The 18,288-nt window shown below is 58.5% G+C and overlaps 1 protein-coding gene across 1 annotated transcript; it reads left to right on the top strand.

Moving 5' to 3' along the window:
- The first annotated feature begins 314 nt into the window (after positions 1 to 314).
- LOC141997428 (uncharacterized) lies at positions 315 to 17,932 on the top strand. Its single transcript, XM_074969796.1, has 18 exons — positions 315 to 350; positions 2,349 to 2,407; positions 2,833 to 2,925; positions 3,117 to 3,244; positions 3,523 to 3,666; positions 3,870 to 3,944; positions 4,384 to 4,554; positions 5,152 to 5,248; positions 5,451 to 5,671; positions 6,322 to 6,475; positions 8,020 to 8,228; positions 8,585 to 8,702; positions 9,058 to 9,260; positions 15,267 to 15,384; positions 15,843 to 16,012; positions 16,577 to 16,674; positions 16,784 to 16,890; positions 17,819 to 17,932. Exons 1-17 carry the CDS (start codon positions 328 to 330, stop codon positions 16,887 to 16,889), a joined length of 2,187 nt encoding a protein of 728 aa, XP_074825897.1. The 5' UTR covers positions 315 to 327; the 3' UTR covers position 16,890; positions 17,819 to 17,932.
- The last annotated feature ends 356 nt before the right edge of the window (positions 17,933 to 18,288 follow it).

The following is an 18,288-nucleotide window of genomic DNA, read 5'->3' on the forward strand; positions in this document are numbered from 1 at the left end:
AGGCCAGGCCAGCAGGGCAGGGGCATAGCTGGCACTAGCCCCTAGGCGCTCTGCCTCCCAGACCCTCTGCTCTAAGCGATTAGCCCCCGAGCCAGGGACGGAATCCAGGAGTCCCAACTCCCCCACCCCAGGGCAGCTCAGCCCCCTGCCTTATCTCTTCTCCAAGGCCACAGAACTGCACTCTCGCCCCGTTCCCAGCCTGTCTCCACCCAGCCCAGCAAATCAGCTGCCAGGGCTGTATCGCCCGCCTCCCTCAGCAGCACCTGCTGCACTGTGTGCAAGGTTGTGCCGTGGGGCACTGAGCTGCCCAGTGCCCCAGGACCTGGCATGCCCACCATGCTCCTCATGAGGTGAGTGGGGGGCCTTCCCTGGGCCTGCCCCAGCAATGCTGTGGTGGGTGCAGGGCTGGGGCAGGAAATCCTGGCTGGCGGTAAAGCTGGGGGGACTGGAGATGGAGAGTTGGGTGTCTGTAAGTACGCTGGGCCCCCCCATCTCTGGCCAGCTGTGGTTGGGGGGGTCAATATCTGTAAGTACGCTGGGCCCCCCCATCTCTGGGCTGTGGTTGGGGGAACAGTATCTGTAAGGACGCTGGCCCCCCCATCTCTGGGCTGTGGTTGGGGGAACAGTATCTGTAAGGACGCTGGGCCCCCCGTCTCTGGGCTGTGGGGGGCAGTATCTGTGAGTACAATGCCCCCCCGTCTCTGGGCTGTGGGGGGCAGTATCTGTGAGTACAATGCCCCCCCGTCTCTGGGCTGTGGGGGGCAGTATCTGTGAGTACAATGCCCCCCCATCTCTGGGCTGTGGGGGGCAATATCTGTGAGTACGCTGGGCCCCCTATCTCTGGGCTGGGGGGGGCAATATCTGTGAGTACGCTGGGCACTCCCCCCGTCTCTGGGCTGTGGGGGGCAGTATTTGTGAGTACGCTGCCCCCCGCACCTCTGGGCTGTGGGGGGCAGTATCTGTGAGTACCCTGGGCCCCCCCCGTCTCTGGGCTGTGGGGGGCAGTATCTGTGAATACGCTGGGCCCCCGTCTCTGGGCTGCGGAGGGGAGCGGCAGGCGGGTATCTGTCAGCAGGCTGGCCAATATCTCTGGTGTGGGAGCATGTTGGGGCCCCTACCGTGCCAAGGGCATGTGGCTGGTGTTTGGGTTTGGTTCTCGGGGGGTGGGGGGGTTCTCTTCACTCAAAGGCCAGGTTGGGACAGCGCTGCTGTCAAGGCAGCTCCTATCTCAGTTCTACCAGCAACCCAGGGATTCCCAGTGCTGGCAGCCCTGCATGGGCACGGAAGGAGCAGAGCCGGGGGAGGTGCCAACCCCCAGCACAGTTGGGTGAGGGGAGAATGTCTGGCTCATCACAGTGTCACAGACCCTGCACTGCTGGTGGCGAGTCTCCTGCAGCCCAGGTCAGAGGGTCCATTGAGAGCAAGGGGGTGGGTGTCCAAGCCCTGTCTTAGCTGCTGTGGCAGGAACTAGTCCGTGTAGCGCCTGGCACTGTGGAGTGTGTCTGTGTGGCGGGGGGGGGGGAGATAGGGCTGTGACTGGTCAGGGCCTGGGGAAAGTTGGTACATGGCAGGATGGGGAAGGGCTGGGATTGGTCAAGGCACAGGGTGGGGCAGGGCTGGGATTGGTCAGGGCGAGATTGGTGCATGGCAGGACTGGGTTCTGATCTCACTGGGGGTCTGACCTACCATCCCGCAGCCCCAGAGCCAGGGCAGGTGAGATGGAGAATGACCAGGGCACAGAGCAAGCTCCCATAACTGCCTCTCCTGGGGCACGGCCATTTGTCCATCTGGACCGTGGGTATCCAGCCTGGCATCCCCCAGCCCCAAACCTGCGCCTAGTGTGTTGGGGCCCAAAGCACCCCTAAGTTACAAACACACAGGCCCCAGTCTGTGTTGGGTGCTGCCCCATCCCCATCCCCTGGCCAGCTGGAATAGTCCTTCCCAGAGAGCATTGATCCCTCTGGTACCGGCGGGAAGGGGGGGGAATGAGGCACAGGCTAAGGGACTTGGTCATGGTCACATGGGGCACCTGTGTCAGCTAGGTTTGACCCTGTGCCCCAGGCTGGTGCATGACCTATCCCCTCCAGTCTCTAGTGGGAAGCCCTTGTCCTGTGTGAGCATCTTGGGGTGGGGGGCAAAATCCATCTGTGCCCAAATAGCCTCTGCAGGGAAGGGTCTGTGTGCATGGCGGGGTGCCTGCCATATGGGGGAGGCTGCCTTTTGCCCCAGGCCTCCTGCACTAAGCCACTAGACCCCCTCCCTGCTCGTAACTGGGGCTAGCACCCAGGAGGGACCCAGAGGAGGGCAGCCCCTGTATTGTGTGTGACCTGCCCCGTTCCTCTTTGCAGGCTGGGACTGCTCTGGGTGGTGGTGCCCTGGCACGTGAGCTCCGTGTCCTTTCCCGATGGTGAGTCTTCTGGGGTGCGGAGGGAGGGAATCCTGGGACTCGGGGGGCTTAGAATGACTAAGCCCTGTTTGGGGTGCAGGGACAGGGACTCTGATGACTACCCCAGGGCCCGGGGGGAGGGGAGAACCGGGGAGCCCCTGGGGACAGCTGTGACTGGGGGCGGGATAGGAGATGGGGTGGGCGGTACAACACAGGTGGGGCTGGTGGCAGAGGTGGGAGGCTGGGGCTGGGGCTGGCAGGATGGGGCAGCCCCTGCTGTGAGCACAGCTGGCCCCTGACCTGGAGCAGTAGCCCTGAGTGGGGAGCCGGGGTCCCCCACCTGCCACACTGAGGGGACTAGGCCTCTGGCGCTCTGGAGTCCCCTGGCCAGGCATGGTGCTGAGGGGGGTTGGGTGCTGCCCCAGTAACACTGCCAATCCCCCCAGGAGCTGCTCGCACTGAGTGCCGGGGCCGTTACTTCTGGATCTGGCTGGACAAGGCGTTCGTGGGGCAGAGCCGCTGGCGCTATGGGGTCTACAGTGAGTGGGGAGGGGTCACAGGAGGCTTCCTGGCTCTTTGGAGCAGAGGCTGGGGCAAGGTGCAGGCCCATGGGTGGGGGTGGCCTGGGATGGTGCATTGGGGGAGGGGTCATGTGGCGGGGGGTGCCTGGGCGCAAGGTGCCGGGGGTGGGGCAGGTACTGGTGGGGTCCCAGCTGCTCTCTCCCCCCAGCCGAGTCGGGGCAGTACATCGAGGTGACACAGCAGCTGGCTTCGCAGTGTGGATTCATGGCAGGCACTGACCTCCGTGGGAACCCCCAGATCCGCGTCTCCTTCCTGGCTTGTTCTGTCCTCAACACGGTGAGTGCCCCTGGTGCCCAGGCCTGCCCTCCAGGAGCTGGGGGGCCCATGTGTGACTCCCAGCCCCCACCCCTGTAACTCACTAGACCCTGCTCCCCTGCCAGCACTGGGGAGAGAACCCAGGAGTCCTGCCCGAGCTGGGCAGCCAGTTCTTCTCCCTCTGGTACTTGATGTCTGGGTGCCAGCGCTGTGCCCCCTGCCCCCAATCTCCAGTGCTGGAGCAGCCCTGAGGCTAGGCAGGCTCTAACCTGTAGTCTCTTTTTCCTGGGGGACCCCAGTTTGACCAGGATTTCAGCCTGCAGCTGCGGGTGGAGGTGACAGGCGCTGTGGGGCCCAGCGTCCCCTATGACATGACCATCAGCTGCCCCCTGGGAGCCCCCTGGAGCCCCCGGGAAATTGTCTGCGAGGAGAACTACATGGAGGTGAGGGGGGGCCATGGTGGGGGATGGGGTGGTGGGGAGGACTTGTTTCCTAGTAGGGGTTCCTAGGGGCAGGCCCCAGAGCCGCTGGGCGGGGCGATGCTGGGGGCGGGGTTCCCCGCAGGCCCCTGTATGAAGTGATGCTGCCAGAGGGTACCATTGCAAGGTTTCTTTCCCCAGCCTGAGCTGGCCCTGTCCTGTTGCAGGTGTCGGTCCGGCGGGCTGTGCCCAGCATCGCCAGGGAAGTGCTGAATGAGGACTGGATCGCTGCCTGGCCAGTGGTGAGTGGGCTTGGTGCAGCTGTGGCATCATGGTCCCTCTAGCAGCCCCGTATGGTGCCCCGAGTTTGGCATGGGTACCTAGGGAGCAGCGTTGTCTCTGGCACACCCTGCCCACAGAGCAGCAGCAAGCCAGGGCACTTAGCTGTCCTGCTGCCCCACGGCCATGGACTGTGCCAGGTATCGGCCCATCAGCTGCCCAGCAGGTGCAGATTCCCCAGGGCATGGCAGAATCTAAGTGCCCAGTGGGTCCAGCCGGATTGCCCCAGCCATGTAACCTGGTGCCATGGGTATGGTGAGCTGGGCTGGTCCCGACGGGCTGAAGCCCTTAAGCTGACTACAGAGCCATGATCTGTGGAGGAGGATAGCCTAACAGTGCCGGGACCCCTGCTCCCTCCCCAGCATATGGGGGGACTCACCCTTATGTCTTTCCCCCTCACAGGCCCAGGGGGCGCTGAACCAGGTGTGGCAGGTTGTCTTCCACTTCCAGAATGGCTCCTTGCTCAGCATGCCCGCCACGCAGGCCCACAGCATGGGCTATGGGGTCAACACCACAGCCACCCGTGTCCTCTTCCGCACGCCCTACGGCACAGCTCAGAGCGAGATCACCTCAGTGAGGGGGCCTGGTGGGGAGGGCAGGGCATGGTGGCCACAGTGAGGTGTGGCTGGGGGGCGGGCTTGGGGGCACCGTGGGGCCCAGTGGGGTGCGTGGGAGCAAGGTGCACAGTGGGGTGGTTGGGGGGGCACTGTGGGCCCAGTGGGCTGTGTGGGAGCTAGGTGCAGAGTGGGGGGGATGGGAGGGACACCGTGGGCCCAGTGGGGCGGTGTGGGAGCTAGGTGCAGAGTGGGGGGAGGCTGGGGGGCACTGTGGGCCCAGTGGGGTGCGTGGGAGCTAGGTGCACAGTGGGGAGGCTGGCTGGGGGGACAAGGCTGCTATCAGGAGTCTCTGGGAGCCTGGCTCTTGCTGGCACCAGGTGGCCTCTGGCTACATGGTACGCTCATGCCCAGCCCCTGGTGGGGAAGAAGGAGCAGTCAGGTGCTGATTCAGCAGTGGTCCATGCCAAGGTGCCCCTGGGTCACTGCCAGGGACCAGTCAAATCCGGTCATACCAAGGGTCAGACTCCTGGGCTGGCTGGGGAGGGAGAATGGGGGGGACCCTGATGGAGCCATAGGACCCCTCTCTGCCCCTCCACTGACCCACTCTCCACAGGTGGAGGGGCTGGAGGTGGAAGTGGCCAGGGCGACAGTGTTCTACAAACAGGCCTGGATGATCCTCATGGTGGACACAGCTGTGGCCTGCCCCGTCAGTGAGTCCTGGAGGGAGCCCAGGGCTGGACCAGCAGGGGCTGCGGGGCGGGAGTGAGGGGCACCAGCAAAGCTGGGGGGAGGGAGCCCAGAGCTTGGCTAGCAGGGGCTGTGAGTCGGGAGTGAGGGGCACCGGGAGAGCTGTGGGGGGGGGGGGGAGGCTCAGGGGACCAGTAGGTGGGGCTCATGGCCCCCTGTCCCTAGATTCCCCCATGGTCAATGCCACGAGCCTGAGCTGGGTGACGCCGCGGATCCTGCCGTCCCTGGTGCTGTGGCCAGAGCAGTACCAAGACGAGGTCCAGATGGGCCTGGATGGTCGTGTGATCGACGCGGGCACTGTCGCACGCAACGGCTACACCTTCCTGACAGACTCCAAGCTCATCCACATCGTGGTGCCCATCGGTGCTCCTGGGGGCCTGCTGCAGGTCAGTACGCAGGTGCCCAGGCATGAGGCAGCACAGCTGCTGGGCTTGGTCCTGCACCGAGACCCCTGTGACTGATGCTTCCCACTCCCCTGGTGCAAGGGTCCCTGTTCCAAATAGCTCACAGCCTGCCTAGACAAAGAGGGAAAGTGAGGCCCCCGGTCACTCAGCAGGGCAGTGGCAGAGACGGGGAGAGAACCCAGGAGTCCGGTCCCCAGCCCCCCCAGCTTTGACCCACTAGACCCCACCCCCCTCCCTTAGCCGGGATAGACTCCAGGAGTCACAGCATGGCCTGGGGTGGGACACTGGCCTGGATCTCCAGTCCGAGACCTGTTCCCATTAACTGCTGCTGCCGCCCAGTCTGTGCCCAGGGTGAGAGATGCTGTCAGCCTCCCCCTCCCTGCAGCAGCTTCTCCCAGCACCCCTGGCTCCCCAAAGCTCCTGAGAACTTGGAGCAACGGAGCTCTGGACCAGGTGCCCCCTCCCTGGTCCATTCCCTCACCCTGCGGGGCTGCAGGTTGGAGCGTGTGTGTGTGCAGGGGAGGGTCAATGGAAGAGCTGGTCCCGGTTGTCCCATGGCTGAGCTCTCTCCTCCCAGGAGGGAGTCAGGGGCCACCCCATGGGGGTGTCACTGCTCCCCCTCCTCCCCACAGAGCGCCCTGGTGGATAATCGCTATGGCACCAGGTACAGCATCCACCTGCTGCTGGACCGGCACTGGCAAGGGGATGAAAGTGACCAGACCCGTCACCGCAGCTACCGTCCCATCCGCACCCCCTTCTCCCCACAGACGCCCCGAATCATCGACGGTAGGTGCAGCTCCTGGGATCCCTGTGGCCTGGCCGAGCCCTGCTGCACACGTCCCCAGCTCCATGAGAAAAGGGGTGCTCAGGCCACGCGAGGGAGATCTGGAGATCAGGTTCCCAGGGGAGCTCTGCCTCTCTGATGGCCCGGGTCTCTGTCCCCGCGCCCAGATCACTGTCCCCCCTCTGCAGCAGAAGAGCCCTCTAGCTCCTAGCATGGGGGGACCCCTCACCCCACCTGGCGAGAGCTCCCAGGCCCCTGCGAGCTGCCAGCTTTAAAGGAAGTCCCCTTCCACAAGAGCCTTGACCATCCTTTGCCCCGCTGCCCATCCCAGCCCCTGCTCCCGCAGTCAGAGCTGCCACACGGGAACTGGGTCTAGGGGCTGGTTTGGTCTGGGATGGGGGGGGAACACTTGTCACTTCTCTGGGCAGAGGGAACCGCTCCGCCCCCGCTTGGTTTTGAATCGTTTGGATTCAGCTCCTCTAACCACCCAAAGGTCAAAATCCCCCATTGGGGTTTGCTCCCTGCCCCCCACGCCCTGTGCTGCTGAGCACAGAGAGACCTCTGGCATCTGAGCTGGAGGGTCGGGGGGTGGGGGGGGGAGGAGGCGGTGGAGATGGCTCCTTCTTAGTCTACAGGGGGGTGGGAGAGGGAGCCCTAGAGGTTGACTTTAGTCTAAAATGGGGGGTTAAATGTCCCTTGTGGGACCCTGTCACTCCCCACTCTGGGGAGGGCTTGGCTCCAGAGTCCCTGTCTTGGCCTCCTCTCCCCACCTGCCCCCACTGACCCTGCGTCAGACCCTGGCCACCAAGGGGGCTTTGTGAGAGGGGGGAAAGGCCCCATCTTTGTACAGGGAATTACAGCCTTTAGACTGGGTCTGGAGCATGGCCCCTTGACCATGTTGGTCCATAGGCTGAGTGAGCCCCTGGCTTTGTTACTCTGCGCCAGACCGTCTGGCTGCAGCGCTGTTGTTCCATGCCCCGGCTCTCCAGCGAGTCCAAACTGCCGTTCAGAGCCGGACAGATGCAGGGACACACGTAGCCTTTGACAGGCAGCATTTCTTGGGCCCCTGGAATGCGGCGTTGAGGGAGCCTGGCTTAGTCTGGGAAAGCGAAGCCCATGTGGCCAGCACTCCCTGCCCTGCTTTGCCCAGGCCCCTCGTTCTGTCCGTCTGACGCGCTGGGGGCAGCTGAGTTCTTTACGCTGTGGGTCCCTTAGCTCCACGCAGCCCTGGGCTAATGGGTCTCCATGACAACCTGGCCAGGCCTACCTGCTGCCCACGTGACTCCAGCACCTGGCCCAGAGGGGCAGCAATGCAGAGTGAATGGGGAAACTGAGGCATGCAGAGTTTTCATAAAACTATTACAAAAATTCCCACATGCTCACCAGGCAATGTTAGGATGAGCCGCTGCTGGTCTCAGCCGGGCTCATCACCCTGGGCATGGGGTTGCCAGCCTGGGGTCATGGCTGCTTGGGCTGGGGCACTGGCTGCATGGGGGAGTGTTCCAGTGAACCCCACCGCCCGGTGCACCCCCGTCTCCTCCCCCAGACACCGTGGCAGCACAGCGTTATTTCAAGGTGCGCCTGGGGCACTTTCTGCCCGATGTGGAGCTGGTCTCTGTCTCGGTGGGCGGACGTCCCTTCAGCCACCCTGAGGCCGAGGACCGTGGCTTTGACCCCCACGAGGCCCCCAACCCCAATGGCACCAAGGCCTTTGGGCTGAGGGTGCCCTTTGCCGATCCCTTGGTGCAGCAGCAGGTAACGGTGGTGGGGCATGGGGTGGTGAGGAGGTGGCATGGGGGGCCAGGGCAGTGGGCTCCTGTGCACATGGAGGGAGGGATAAGCTGCTCTCCTTCACCCTGGTGCTCGGGGGCTGCCCTGCCCATGCAGCAGCTGGCTTGGGGGTGGAGGCTGGCATGGAGGGGGGCGGAAGAGGAGGGTCCCAGTCATCAGGATGCATAGCGCAGAGGTGCCCTGGGGAGGCCCACTTCACTCAGTGCCCCATGGTGTGGGGGCTGCACTAGCCTGCCTGCGGGAGAGCTGCAGGGGGGGGAGGCGAGGAGCGGTTGTCTAGATCCTCAGCCCCACTCTGACCCAGTCTGTCCTCCTGGCAGTACCTGCATGGCCCCCTCAGGCGTTACACTCTGCACCTCAACTACACCCTGCGGCTGCTGCCCACGGGCGAAGCCTTCACCCAGGCAGGGCTCATCACCTGTGATGTCCCAGACGTGGGTGAGTTGGGGGAGGGCCTGGCTGGTCGGGGGGCTGGGGGTGATGTGGGGGGCAGTGGGTAGCTGTGTGGGCATGGGCTGGGGTGCTGTGAGTGCAGCGAGGTTGCATGGACAAGCAGGGCCTGGTGTTGGTATGAGTGGGGGGAAATATGGAGGTCGGGGGATGGGTGGGGTTGGCATGAGTGGCAGGTGTGTGGGGGGGTCCTGTGGCTCTTGGGGTCAGTGGTTCAGTGTCCCTATTCCTCCTGGCCATGGTCTGCAGCTTCCCACATCCCAGAGCAGGGCCTGGCTGAGCCCTTGGCTGTGGGCTGCTCAGAGTGACTGGACCCATATTTAACCCCTTCTGCTCCTGCTAGTGCCCCCCAGCTTCCAGGGCTCCTGTGAGGCTGGGGCACTGGCCCTGCTGATGACCCACGGGACACTGGACCGGTTCTGGATTCCCTATGTCGGGGAGCGGCCCCTGAGCCAGCTGGCTGCCCCCCACAGCTACAGAGTCTCCGATGATGGTCGCCATTTCCACCTGGCTGTCCCCCTTCTGGCGGCTGGGCTGGCGTATGAGGTAGGTGGAGGAGCTGGGGGGTGGGGAGGGGCAAGAGCAGTGGGGAAGGAGGATGGAAAATGTTCTGGTGGGGGTTGCAGTTCTCCTGGGAGGGAGCAAGAAAAAAGGCTGCCGGACACCTACTCTCAACCGGGGACAGCCACGTGTTCCCGTCGCTCTCCGAACACCGAGTTGCTCAGACTGCAATGGGCGAGCTTTCAGTCAGCAAACTCAGCTGCCCTGGGATGGAGCTGTTCCTCAGGAATTTGTCCAGGAAAAGTCAAAGCCAGTCATTTCCTCCTGACTTCTCCATCCTGGGTATGGAACAGCAGCATTTTCTAGAATTCAAAATGACCCATTTTTTCCTGGCGTGAAACTTTTTTGGAACTTTCATTTTGTGAGAAATTTTCAAACTGTTGAACTTTCCTGTGGCCTGGACACCCCAGCTCCAGCCAGTCTCCTCCGGACACAGTCTTTCAGCTGGGAACCCAGGGCAAAACCTGGGCAAAGATTTTCTCAGCCCCGACGCTTGCTGTCTTGGAGAAGCAGTAAGAAAACGGGTGAAGCCCCCTCATTTCTAACCCAGACCCATCACAAAGACCAAAACACTTGGGCTGGTTCAGGAACATTTAAATTTTTTTAATGTTTGGGACAAGTTGTCCCAGATTTTCCCACAAACTGTCACTTCTGACAAACTATCCCCGGTCCCATTTGTAGCTGGGGAGAGGGAACTGGTTTCAATAGGCACAATAGCCAACTGCTACCCCTCGGTGGAACCACATGAGAAAAGGGTGACTGTTGCCGTTCATGCCACCCAGCGCAGCCTCTGTCTCTCGAGAGCCTCGCTGTAGCAACAAAGAGATTCCCTGGCTTATCACTGGGATCTGGGTGTCCTGATGTGCCATCACAGAATAATAGAAATGTAGGACGAGAAGGGATGTTGATAGGTCACTAGACCAGTCCCCTGCACTGAGACAGAACCAAGTATTATTGAGACCATCCCTGACAGGTGTTTGTCTAACCTGCCCTTAAAAATTTCCAGTTTCCACAGCCTCCCTGGGTAATTTATTCCAGTGCTTAACCACCCTGACAGGAAGTTTTTCCTAATGTCCAACCTAAACCTCCTTTGCTGCAATTTAAGCCCATTGCTTCTTGTCCAGTCCCCAGTGGTCAGGGAGAACAATTTATCACCCTCCTCCTTGTAACAACCTTTTATGTGCTTGAAGACACTTATGTCCCCATCAGTCTTCTCTTTCCCAGACTAAACACACCCAATTTTTTCAGTCTTCCCTCATAAGCCATGTTTTCGAGACCTTTAATCATTTTTGTTGCTCTTCTCTGGACTCTCTCCAATTTGCCCACATCTTTCCGAAGTGTGGTGCCCAGAACTGGACACAATACTCCAGTTGAGACTGTATCAATGCGGAGTAGAGCGGAAGAATTACTTGTCGTGTCTTGCTTACTACACTCCTGCTAATACATCCCAAAATGATGTTTGCTTTTTTTGTAACTGTATTGCATTGTTGACCCATTTTAATTTGTGATCCAGTACAACCCCCAGATCCCTTTCCGCAGTACAGTACTCCTTCCTAGGCAGTCATTCACCATTTTGTATGTGTGCAACTGATTGTTCCTACCTAAATGGAGTACTTTGCATTTGTCCTTATTGAATTTCATCCTATTTACTTCAGACCATATCTCCAGTTTGTCCAGATCATTTTGAATTTTAATCCTATCCTCCAAAGCCCTTGCAACCCCTCCCAGCTTGGCATTGTCCGCAAACTTTATAAGTGTACTCTCTATGCCATTATCTAAATCATTGATGAAGATATTGAACAGAACTGGACCCAGAACTGATCCCTGCGGGATCTCACTCGTTATGCCCTTCCAGCATTACTGTGAACCACTGATAACTACTCTCTAGGAATGGTTTTCCAACCAGTTATGCACCCACCTTACAGTAGATTCGTCTAGGCTACACTTCCCTTGTTTTTTTTATGAGAAGGTCATGTGAGACAGTATCCAAAGCCTTCCTACTGCTTCCCCCTGTCCACAAGGCTTGTAACCCTGTCAAAGAAGGACATTAGGTTGGTTCAACATGATTTGTTCTTGGCAATCCGTGTTGACTGTTCCTATCTTCTAGGTGCTTACAAATAGAATGTTTGATGATTTGCTCTATTATCTTTCTGGGTGCGGAAAGCTGACTGGTCTGTAATGCCTGGGTTGTCCTTGTTCCCCTTTTTATAGCTAGTGTGACAGGGTCAGGCCAGATGGCTATAGGAGAGTAATAGAAGGCAGATATATTAGCCCCAGGCTAAGTAGGTCCCTTTTCCTACTTAGTGAAGGTTCCAGAACAATCAGGAACCTTCTGGAGACAATTAAGACAGGCTGATTAGAACACTTGCAGCCAATCAAGAAGCTGCTAGAATCAATTAAGGCAGGCTAATCAGGGCACCTGGGTTTTAAAAAGGAGCTCACTTCAGTTTGTGGTGTGCGTGTGAGGAGCTGGGAGCAAGAGGCACTAGGAGCTGAGAGTGAGAACGCGGACTGTTGGAGGACTGAGATGCACAAGCATTATCAGACACCAGGAGGAAGGTCCTATGGTGAGGATAAAGAAGGTGTTGGGAGGAGGCCATGGGGAAGTAGCCCAAGGAGTTGTAGCTGTCGCACAGCTGTTCCAGGAGGCACTCTAGACAGCTGCGTTCCACAGGGCCCTGGGCTGGAACCCGGAGTAGAGGGCCGGCCCAGGTTCCCCCCAAATCCTCCCAACTCCTGGTCAGACACAGGAGGAGTCAACCTGGACTGTGAATTCAGAAAAACAGCCAAGCTGAGGGCTGCCGTGAAGCTCCAAGGCGAGCAAATCCGCCAATAAGCGCAAGACCCACCAAGGTAGAGCAGGAATTTTGTCACACTAGGTACTATATTTACTCTTTTCCAGCCCTCAACTATCTCTCCCGTCCTCCAAGATAATCGATAATTGCTCAGAGATCTCTTCAGCCAGTTCCTTAAGTATTCTAGGATGTGTTTCATCAGGCCCTCCTGACTTGAAGACATTCTCACTTGTTCTTTTCCTCTTTTAGCCTCAGATCCTACCCCATTTACACTGATGTTCACTATGTTAGTTGTCTGGTCACGGCTAACTTTTTTGGTGAAAATTTTAGCCATTACTGCATTTTTCTGTCATTGTCTTTCCCTCCTCATTGAGTAATGAGCCTACCCTGTCCTTGGTCTTCCTCTTGCTTCCCATGTATTTGTAAAATGCTTTCTTGTTACCATTTATATCATGAGTTAGTTTAATCTCAGATTTTGCCTTGACCTTTCTAATTTTGTCCCTACATACCTGTAATGTTCTTTATATTCATCCTTTGTAATTTGACCTAGTATCCACTTCATGTGTGACTCTCTTTTGAGTTTCATGTCACTGAAGATCTCCTGATTAAGCCAGGGTGGCTTCTTACCATACTTCCTATCTTTCCCACGTTGTGGTATAGTTTGCTCTTTTGGCCTTAATAATGTCTCTTTAAAAACCTGCCAACTCTCCTGAACTCTTAGACTTAGACTTGCTTCCCATGGAATCTTACCTACCACTTCTCTGCGTTTGCTGAAGTCAGCCTTCTTGAAGTCCATTGTCTTTATTCTGCTGTTTTCTCTCCTACCATTCCTTAGAATCATGAACTCTGTCATTTCATGACGACTTTCACCCAAGCTGCCTTTCACCTTCAAATTCTCAGCCTTGTCAGAATCACATCTAGAATAGCGTCTCCCCTAGTTGCTTCCTTCACTTTCTTTAATAAAAAGTTGTATCCCTTGCATTCCAAAAACTTGGATAATCTGTGCCTTGCTGTGTTATTTTCCCAACAGATGTCTGGGTAGCTGAAGTCCCCCATCACCACCAAGTCCTGTATTTTGGATGATTTTGTTAGTTATTTAAAAAAAGCCTCAGCCACCTCTTCTTCCTGGTTCGGTGGTCTGTTGTACACCCCTGCCCTGACATCACCCTTGTTCTTCACCACTTTGATCCTTACCCAGATGCTTACCTGGTCTGCCTCCCACTTCTATCTCAACCTCAGTGCAAACACATACATCTTGGATATACAAGGCAACACCTCCTCCCCATTTTCTCTGCCTGTCCTTCCTGAACAAGCTGTACCCTTCTATACCAGCATTCCAGTCATGGGAATTACCCAACCAAGTCTCTGATGCCAGTTATGTTGTAATTGTGAGTACTCACTAGTATTTCTAGTTCTTCCAGTTTATTCTCCATACTTCTTGCATTCGGATACAGACATCACAGGTGTTCATTAGATTTCCCCTCAATATCCCTTCTTGTCTGTCCTTTGCCCCTCTACGATTGTCCATGTTTCCCCCAGATTCCAACCCTTCACCCACAGCTCCATGTTCTGGACTTACCCATGGGCTTTTGTCTCCTGCCCTTGTTGAATCTAGTTTAAAGCCCACCTACCAGGTTAGTCAATCTGTATCTGAAGATACTCTTCCCCTTCCTGGATAGGTGGACCCCATCTGTACTCAGCAGTCCTTCTGAGATCGGGATCTCATGCTTGAGGAAGCCGAAGCCTTCCTGGTGACACCATCCGCTCAGCCATGTATTGCCCTTCAGAATGTGTCTGTCTCTGCCCAGGTCCCTGTGCCCTTGCACAGAAAGATAGATGAGAACCCCACCTGCACCCCAAAGTCCTTCACTCTCCCTCCCAGAGCCCTGTAATCACTCTGGATCTGCTCTGGGTCATACCTGGCAGTATTGTTAGTGCCCACATGGATGAGCAGCCAGGGTTAGTAGTCAGAGGGCCTTGGCAATTCCTCCATAACGTCTCAGGTGCGGGCCCCTGTCAGGCAACACACCTCCCAGGATGCCAAGTCAGGCCAGCAGATGAATGCCTCTGTCCCACTTAAAAGGCAATCACCGAACATCACCACCCTTTGATTCCTCTTGGGAGTGGTGGCTGCAATCCTTGCAGCCTTGGCCTCCTTCACCGTTGCGGGGGATTCCTCATCCTTTATTGCCAGTGCAGAATACTAGTTTGTCATCTCTATGGCTGCAGGATTGGGAGCCAGAGTGGAGCACTGCCTGCTGCCAGAAGTAACTAGCAGCCAGATTTCTCCCTGTGAAGGAGCTGTTTCCTCCTGCCCTGGTGGTGCTACTGAAGTCCTCTCCAGCTGATTTCTTCGTCAGACTTGGAGGTTTCCATATGCATGTTTTCAAGGAATTCTTTGTATGCACGGATGCTTCTCAACCTAGCCACCTCCTCCTGTAGCTCTCCAACCTGTATCTTGAGAGGCATCTCTCCCCAGCTTGGCTTTCTATGACAGGCCACAGTCTCTGCAAATCCACACCAAGGCCTGGGTAGTGGCACCCATTGCTGGGTTCTCTGTCTGGACACAAGTACAGGTGGAGGAGACAGGAGCAGTGTTGGCACCGATGACGCGGCCTTTCCGAACCATAGCTGTATTCTTTCTCCCTCTGAAACTCCCCTGTTCGCCAGCTCTCCTTGGTCACTTAGCACTTGCCTTTGAACCCTTCTGCCCCCCTGCATCAAGGGCTGCATGAAGTGACACCTGTCCCTGCCCCACTGTGCCATGGAGGATGGGCAAAATCCAACATGCAAACTCATTGCCTCTGAGTGGGGAGTGACTCCAAGTCACACAAAGCAGCCAGTCTCTGCCTACAGCATGGCTCCTCTGAGAACAGAGGTGAAGGGGCTGGTGACCCATAGAATAGGTAGGGGGCCTGGCACCATGGGGACTGGGCTAACCTGCTCATCCAGCTCTCACTGGAGTTCTGGCTGGCTGCCTGCCTCCTTGGTCCCAGCCTACCTCGTGTCTTCCCCAGCAAAGCCTGGTGAGTAGCTCCTGCCCTCCTGCTCTCAGGATGCATGGGGGCAGGAGCCAGCTCAAGCACTAGTGATGCCTGACCTCTCCCAACCCCTGGGCTCTGCTGGGACCTGGTGAGGAGGGCTCCTGGCTGCTGCTCGGTCCACAGGTCACTCTCACACACTATCATACCCCCAGAGCATCTCCCTCCAAAGGCTGACGGCTCGGCTGGATTTCTCCTTGCGGGACAACAAGACTCGCTCAGTCCTGGCTTCCTTCGCCGTTGTCTGCACCTTCCCCACTGGGCAGTTGCTGGGTGAGTGCCTGGGTGGAGACCCCTGCCAGAAGCATGGGATGTCCCCTGTGGGGGTGGGTAGGGGGTGCTTCTGGGCTGTAGATTCCACTGGGGTGAAGTGATCAGTGACATGGGCATCCCTTCTCCACTAGATCTGGCTCAGCCAGTGGGGCCTGGCTGAGATTCCTTAACCCACCTCCTCCGCAGCCATTGGCCACACATCCTGACCCCAGCCTTGCCCCCAGCCCCACCCCGTGGGGAATGGCTGCCCCATCTGGGATTGGAGATCCACACTGGTCACAGGGCACAGACCCCTCCTGCACCGACCACCCCATGCATGGGATTTGGGGGGCAGCAGAGGGGTCTGAGAGCCTCATGCTCACCCAGTAGCTCCTGCTGGGAGAATAAGGGGTGATGGTGGGGTCTCTAGAGGGGTCTAGGCCTGATCCTGACTCTCTTTCCCCCCTTCCTGGGCACAGTGTGCCTGCCCAATGGCACCTTGGTGGCTACGGTGCTGAGCCTGGACACCAAGCCTGCCCTTGACCCGCGCAGGACCCACCTGAGGGACCCAGGCTGTGGGCCAGTGGCCTCCGATTCCTCGCGGGCCCTCTTCTCCTTCTCTCTGTCCTCCTGTGGGACCACACGGCGGGTGAGCCCCCCATGGGACGTACTTTCCCCTTGGGGGTGGGGAGGGCTGGCAGCTGGTGGCTGAGACTGGGGAGGAGCATCTGGTGACAGGAGGGTGGGTCTGATGCTGTAGGGCCCAGCAACTCTTGCTTAACCATGGTCTCATGCTGAGCTTGCTGGGATGATGGCAGGGCTCTGCCATGGGGTGGCAGCAGGGTGGTGGTGCAGGCTGGGTGTCTGTAAAGCAAGCCATCTGGAGTGCAGAGTGATGTGGGGTACAGGGCCTCCCCTCCAGCCCCACCAAAGCCAGAGGCCAGCCAAGATGGCTGGATTCACTCTCCTCAGTCCCCGTGTCTTAGCTGAGCCAAGCCCCATTGCCCAGAGAGATGTGTGTGCTCCTAATGCAAAGGGGGCGGGTAGACCTGGGAGCGCACCAGAAGCTGTGACTCCATGGGGCTGGCATTTCTAGTGGACTGGATTTTACTAGGATTCGGGTGCTGAGTTCCCAGGGGTGGGGGAAGCCCAAGGAATCCCAGCCTTCCTTGCTGTTGTGTCTGCCCTCTGACCCTCAGTCTCTCCTGCACAGTTCGAAGGAGGCTACCTGGTGTATGAGAATGAGGTGACCTTTATGCCTGAGGGGGTCCCAGCCACATCCCCCATCATCACCCGGGACTCATGGTACAGGTGAGGGACAGCTCTGGGGCTGGGAGGGGTGTCCTGGCAGCCGATGGCAACTGGCTTGAGAGCTCCAAAGTTCCCACCCACCTGGCTAAGCCAGCATATCCCTCTGCAGGCTGACTCTGCGCTGCCGCTATCCCTTGACAGAGACGCTCTGGATCTCGGCCCGGCGGCAGCTGGGGGAGGATGTGGCATCAGTGCCCCACCGACCTGTGGGTTGAGGTAAGTGACACCCCCCAGGCCCCGGGCACTTGCTTGGATCCATCCACCCAATGGGCAGGCCTTCCGCAGTGCCCATACCCCTCTGTGGCCTGGGAAGGTGGCTCCCAGCCCAGGGAGCCGGGGACACCTGGGGCAGGGTATGTCTGCCTCTGCTGCATTGCAGCTGGGAGCAAGCTAGAAAATCGCCATGTGGCCGCTGCGGCTCTGGCGGAGACTAGCCCCGAGCTCAGAGCCAGTGGGTCAGGTGACGTGAGAGCGGAGCTCTTGTCCAAGCTGCAATGGCCACACAGCTGTTTTTAGCACACTAGCGTGAGTGGATCTAGCGCAAGTCTCTGCTCAGGCTGGGCGGCTCGCTCCCAGGTGCAGTGTAGACACTTCCAGAGCCCCCCTGGAGCTCTGCCCTGTTCAGGCAGGACTCCTGGAGAGTTAGGCGCACAGAGGGTCGCGCTGCTCCATGCCCTGGTGTTTGCCTTGTAAGCCTCAGGAGGAGAGCCTAGCAGGGGAGGCCAGACAAGGTGTGAGCAGGTTGACTGGCCAGTCTCCTAGCCCTGCCCTAGAGCGGGCCACTTCCTTCTCCCTGTACTGGAAGTCTTCATGTGCTCCACCCCGTTACCGCGAGCCACGCCTACCAGCTCCCTGACTGCAAGGAGTCAGGAGTGACACCTATTGGCTGGGCTCCCAGCATCCTCTGGGGCACAGGTCTCCCCCCTCTGGGCTCCAAGGTGCAGTCACAAAGCTAGCCCCATGTCACAGCCTGACCTCCAGCAGGTGCTCAGTATCCCGTGGCAGGATGCAGATGGCAGAGCCCTGAGCATGGGTCCCGCAGCCCCCACCAGCCTGGCAGTGCCCATCACTGTGCTGCTTCCTCCCATGCAGGCCCTGCAGCCCCAGGGCTGGCCCCACTTTTGATCTGTCTCTTTCCTTGCAGGTGTGTGGGAATGGCAGGCTCCAGGCCTAACTCATGGCCCTTGGGCCTGGCAGCACTGGGCAACTGGCTCCCAGCTCACCAAGCTGTTAACAAAATAAACTCTCCTTGGCCCTCAGACCTTTTGGCTCTAGTACCTTTTTTAATGAAGGTGAGGGGGGTGGCAAGGACCACCAGGTACCTCCCCAAGCTAACAGGGTCATCGGCCTATAGAGGCTAGCAGGGTCAACCTCACCTTGACTCAGTGCACCGCATGGCTTGGAACACTTGGGACTCCATCTGTGCAAGGGGTTAACAAGCCAAGCCAGCTCTGAGCCCACCCATATGGCTGAGTCAACATCCCTGAGCTGACCAGAGCAGCCTCTACCTTGGGCTGCCCTGTACCAGGCCTGGCAGGTGTCCAGAGCTCCTCATCTAGCTCTCTCCCTTGCAGCCTGACCCCAGCCATGGGGCGTGGGGGGATGCAGAGTACC

The sequence above is a fragment of the Natator depressus genome, chromosome 13 (assembly GCF_965152275.1).
Source record: "Natator depressus isolate rNatDep1 chromosome 13, rNatDep2.hap1, whole genome shotgun sequence".
Classification (NCBI taxonomy): Eukaryota; Metazoa; Chordata; order Testudines; family Cheloniidae; genus Natator; species Natator depressus.

Coding starts and splice junctions, on each gene's coding strand:
- LOC141997428 (XM_074969796.1), top strand. CDS start 328: ATGCCCACCATGCTCCTCATGAG. Junction 3,245..3,522: donor CTTGTTCTGTCCTCAACACG/GTGAGTGCCCCT, acceptor GGGGGACCCCAG/TTTGACCAGGATTTCAGCCT. Junction 3,667..3,869: donor GCGAGGAGAACTACATGGAG/GTGAGGGGGGGC, acceptor GTCCTGTTGCAG/GTGTCGGTCCGGCGGGCTGT.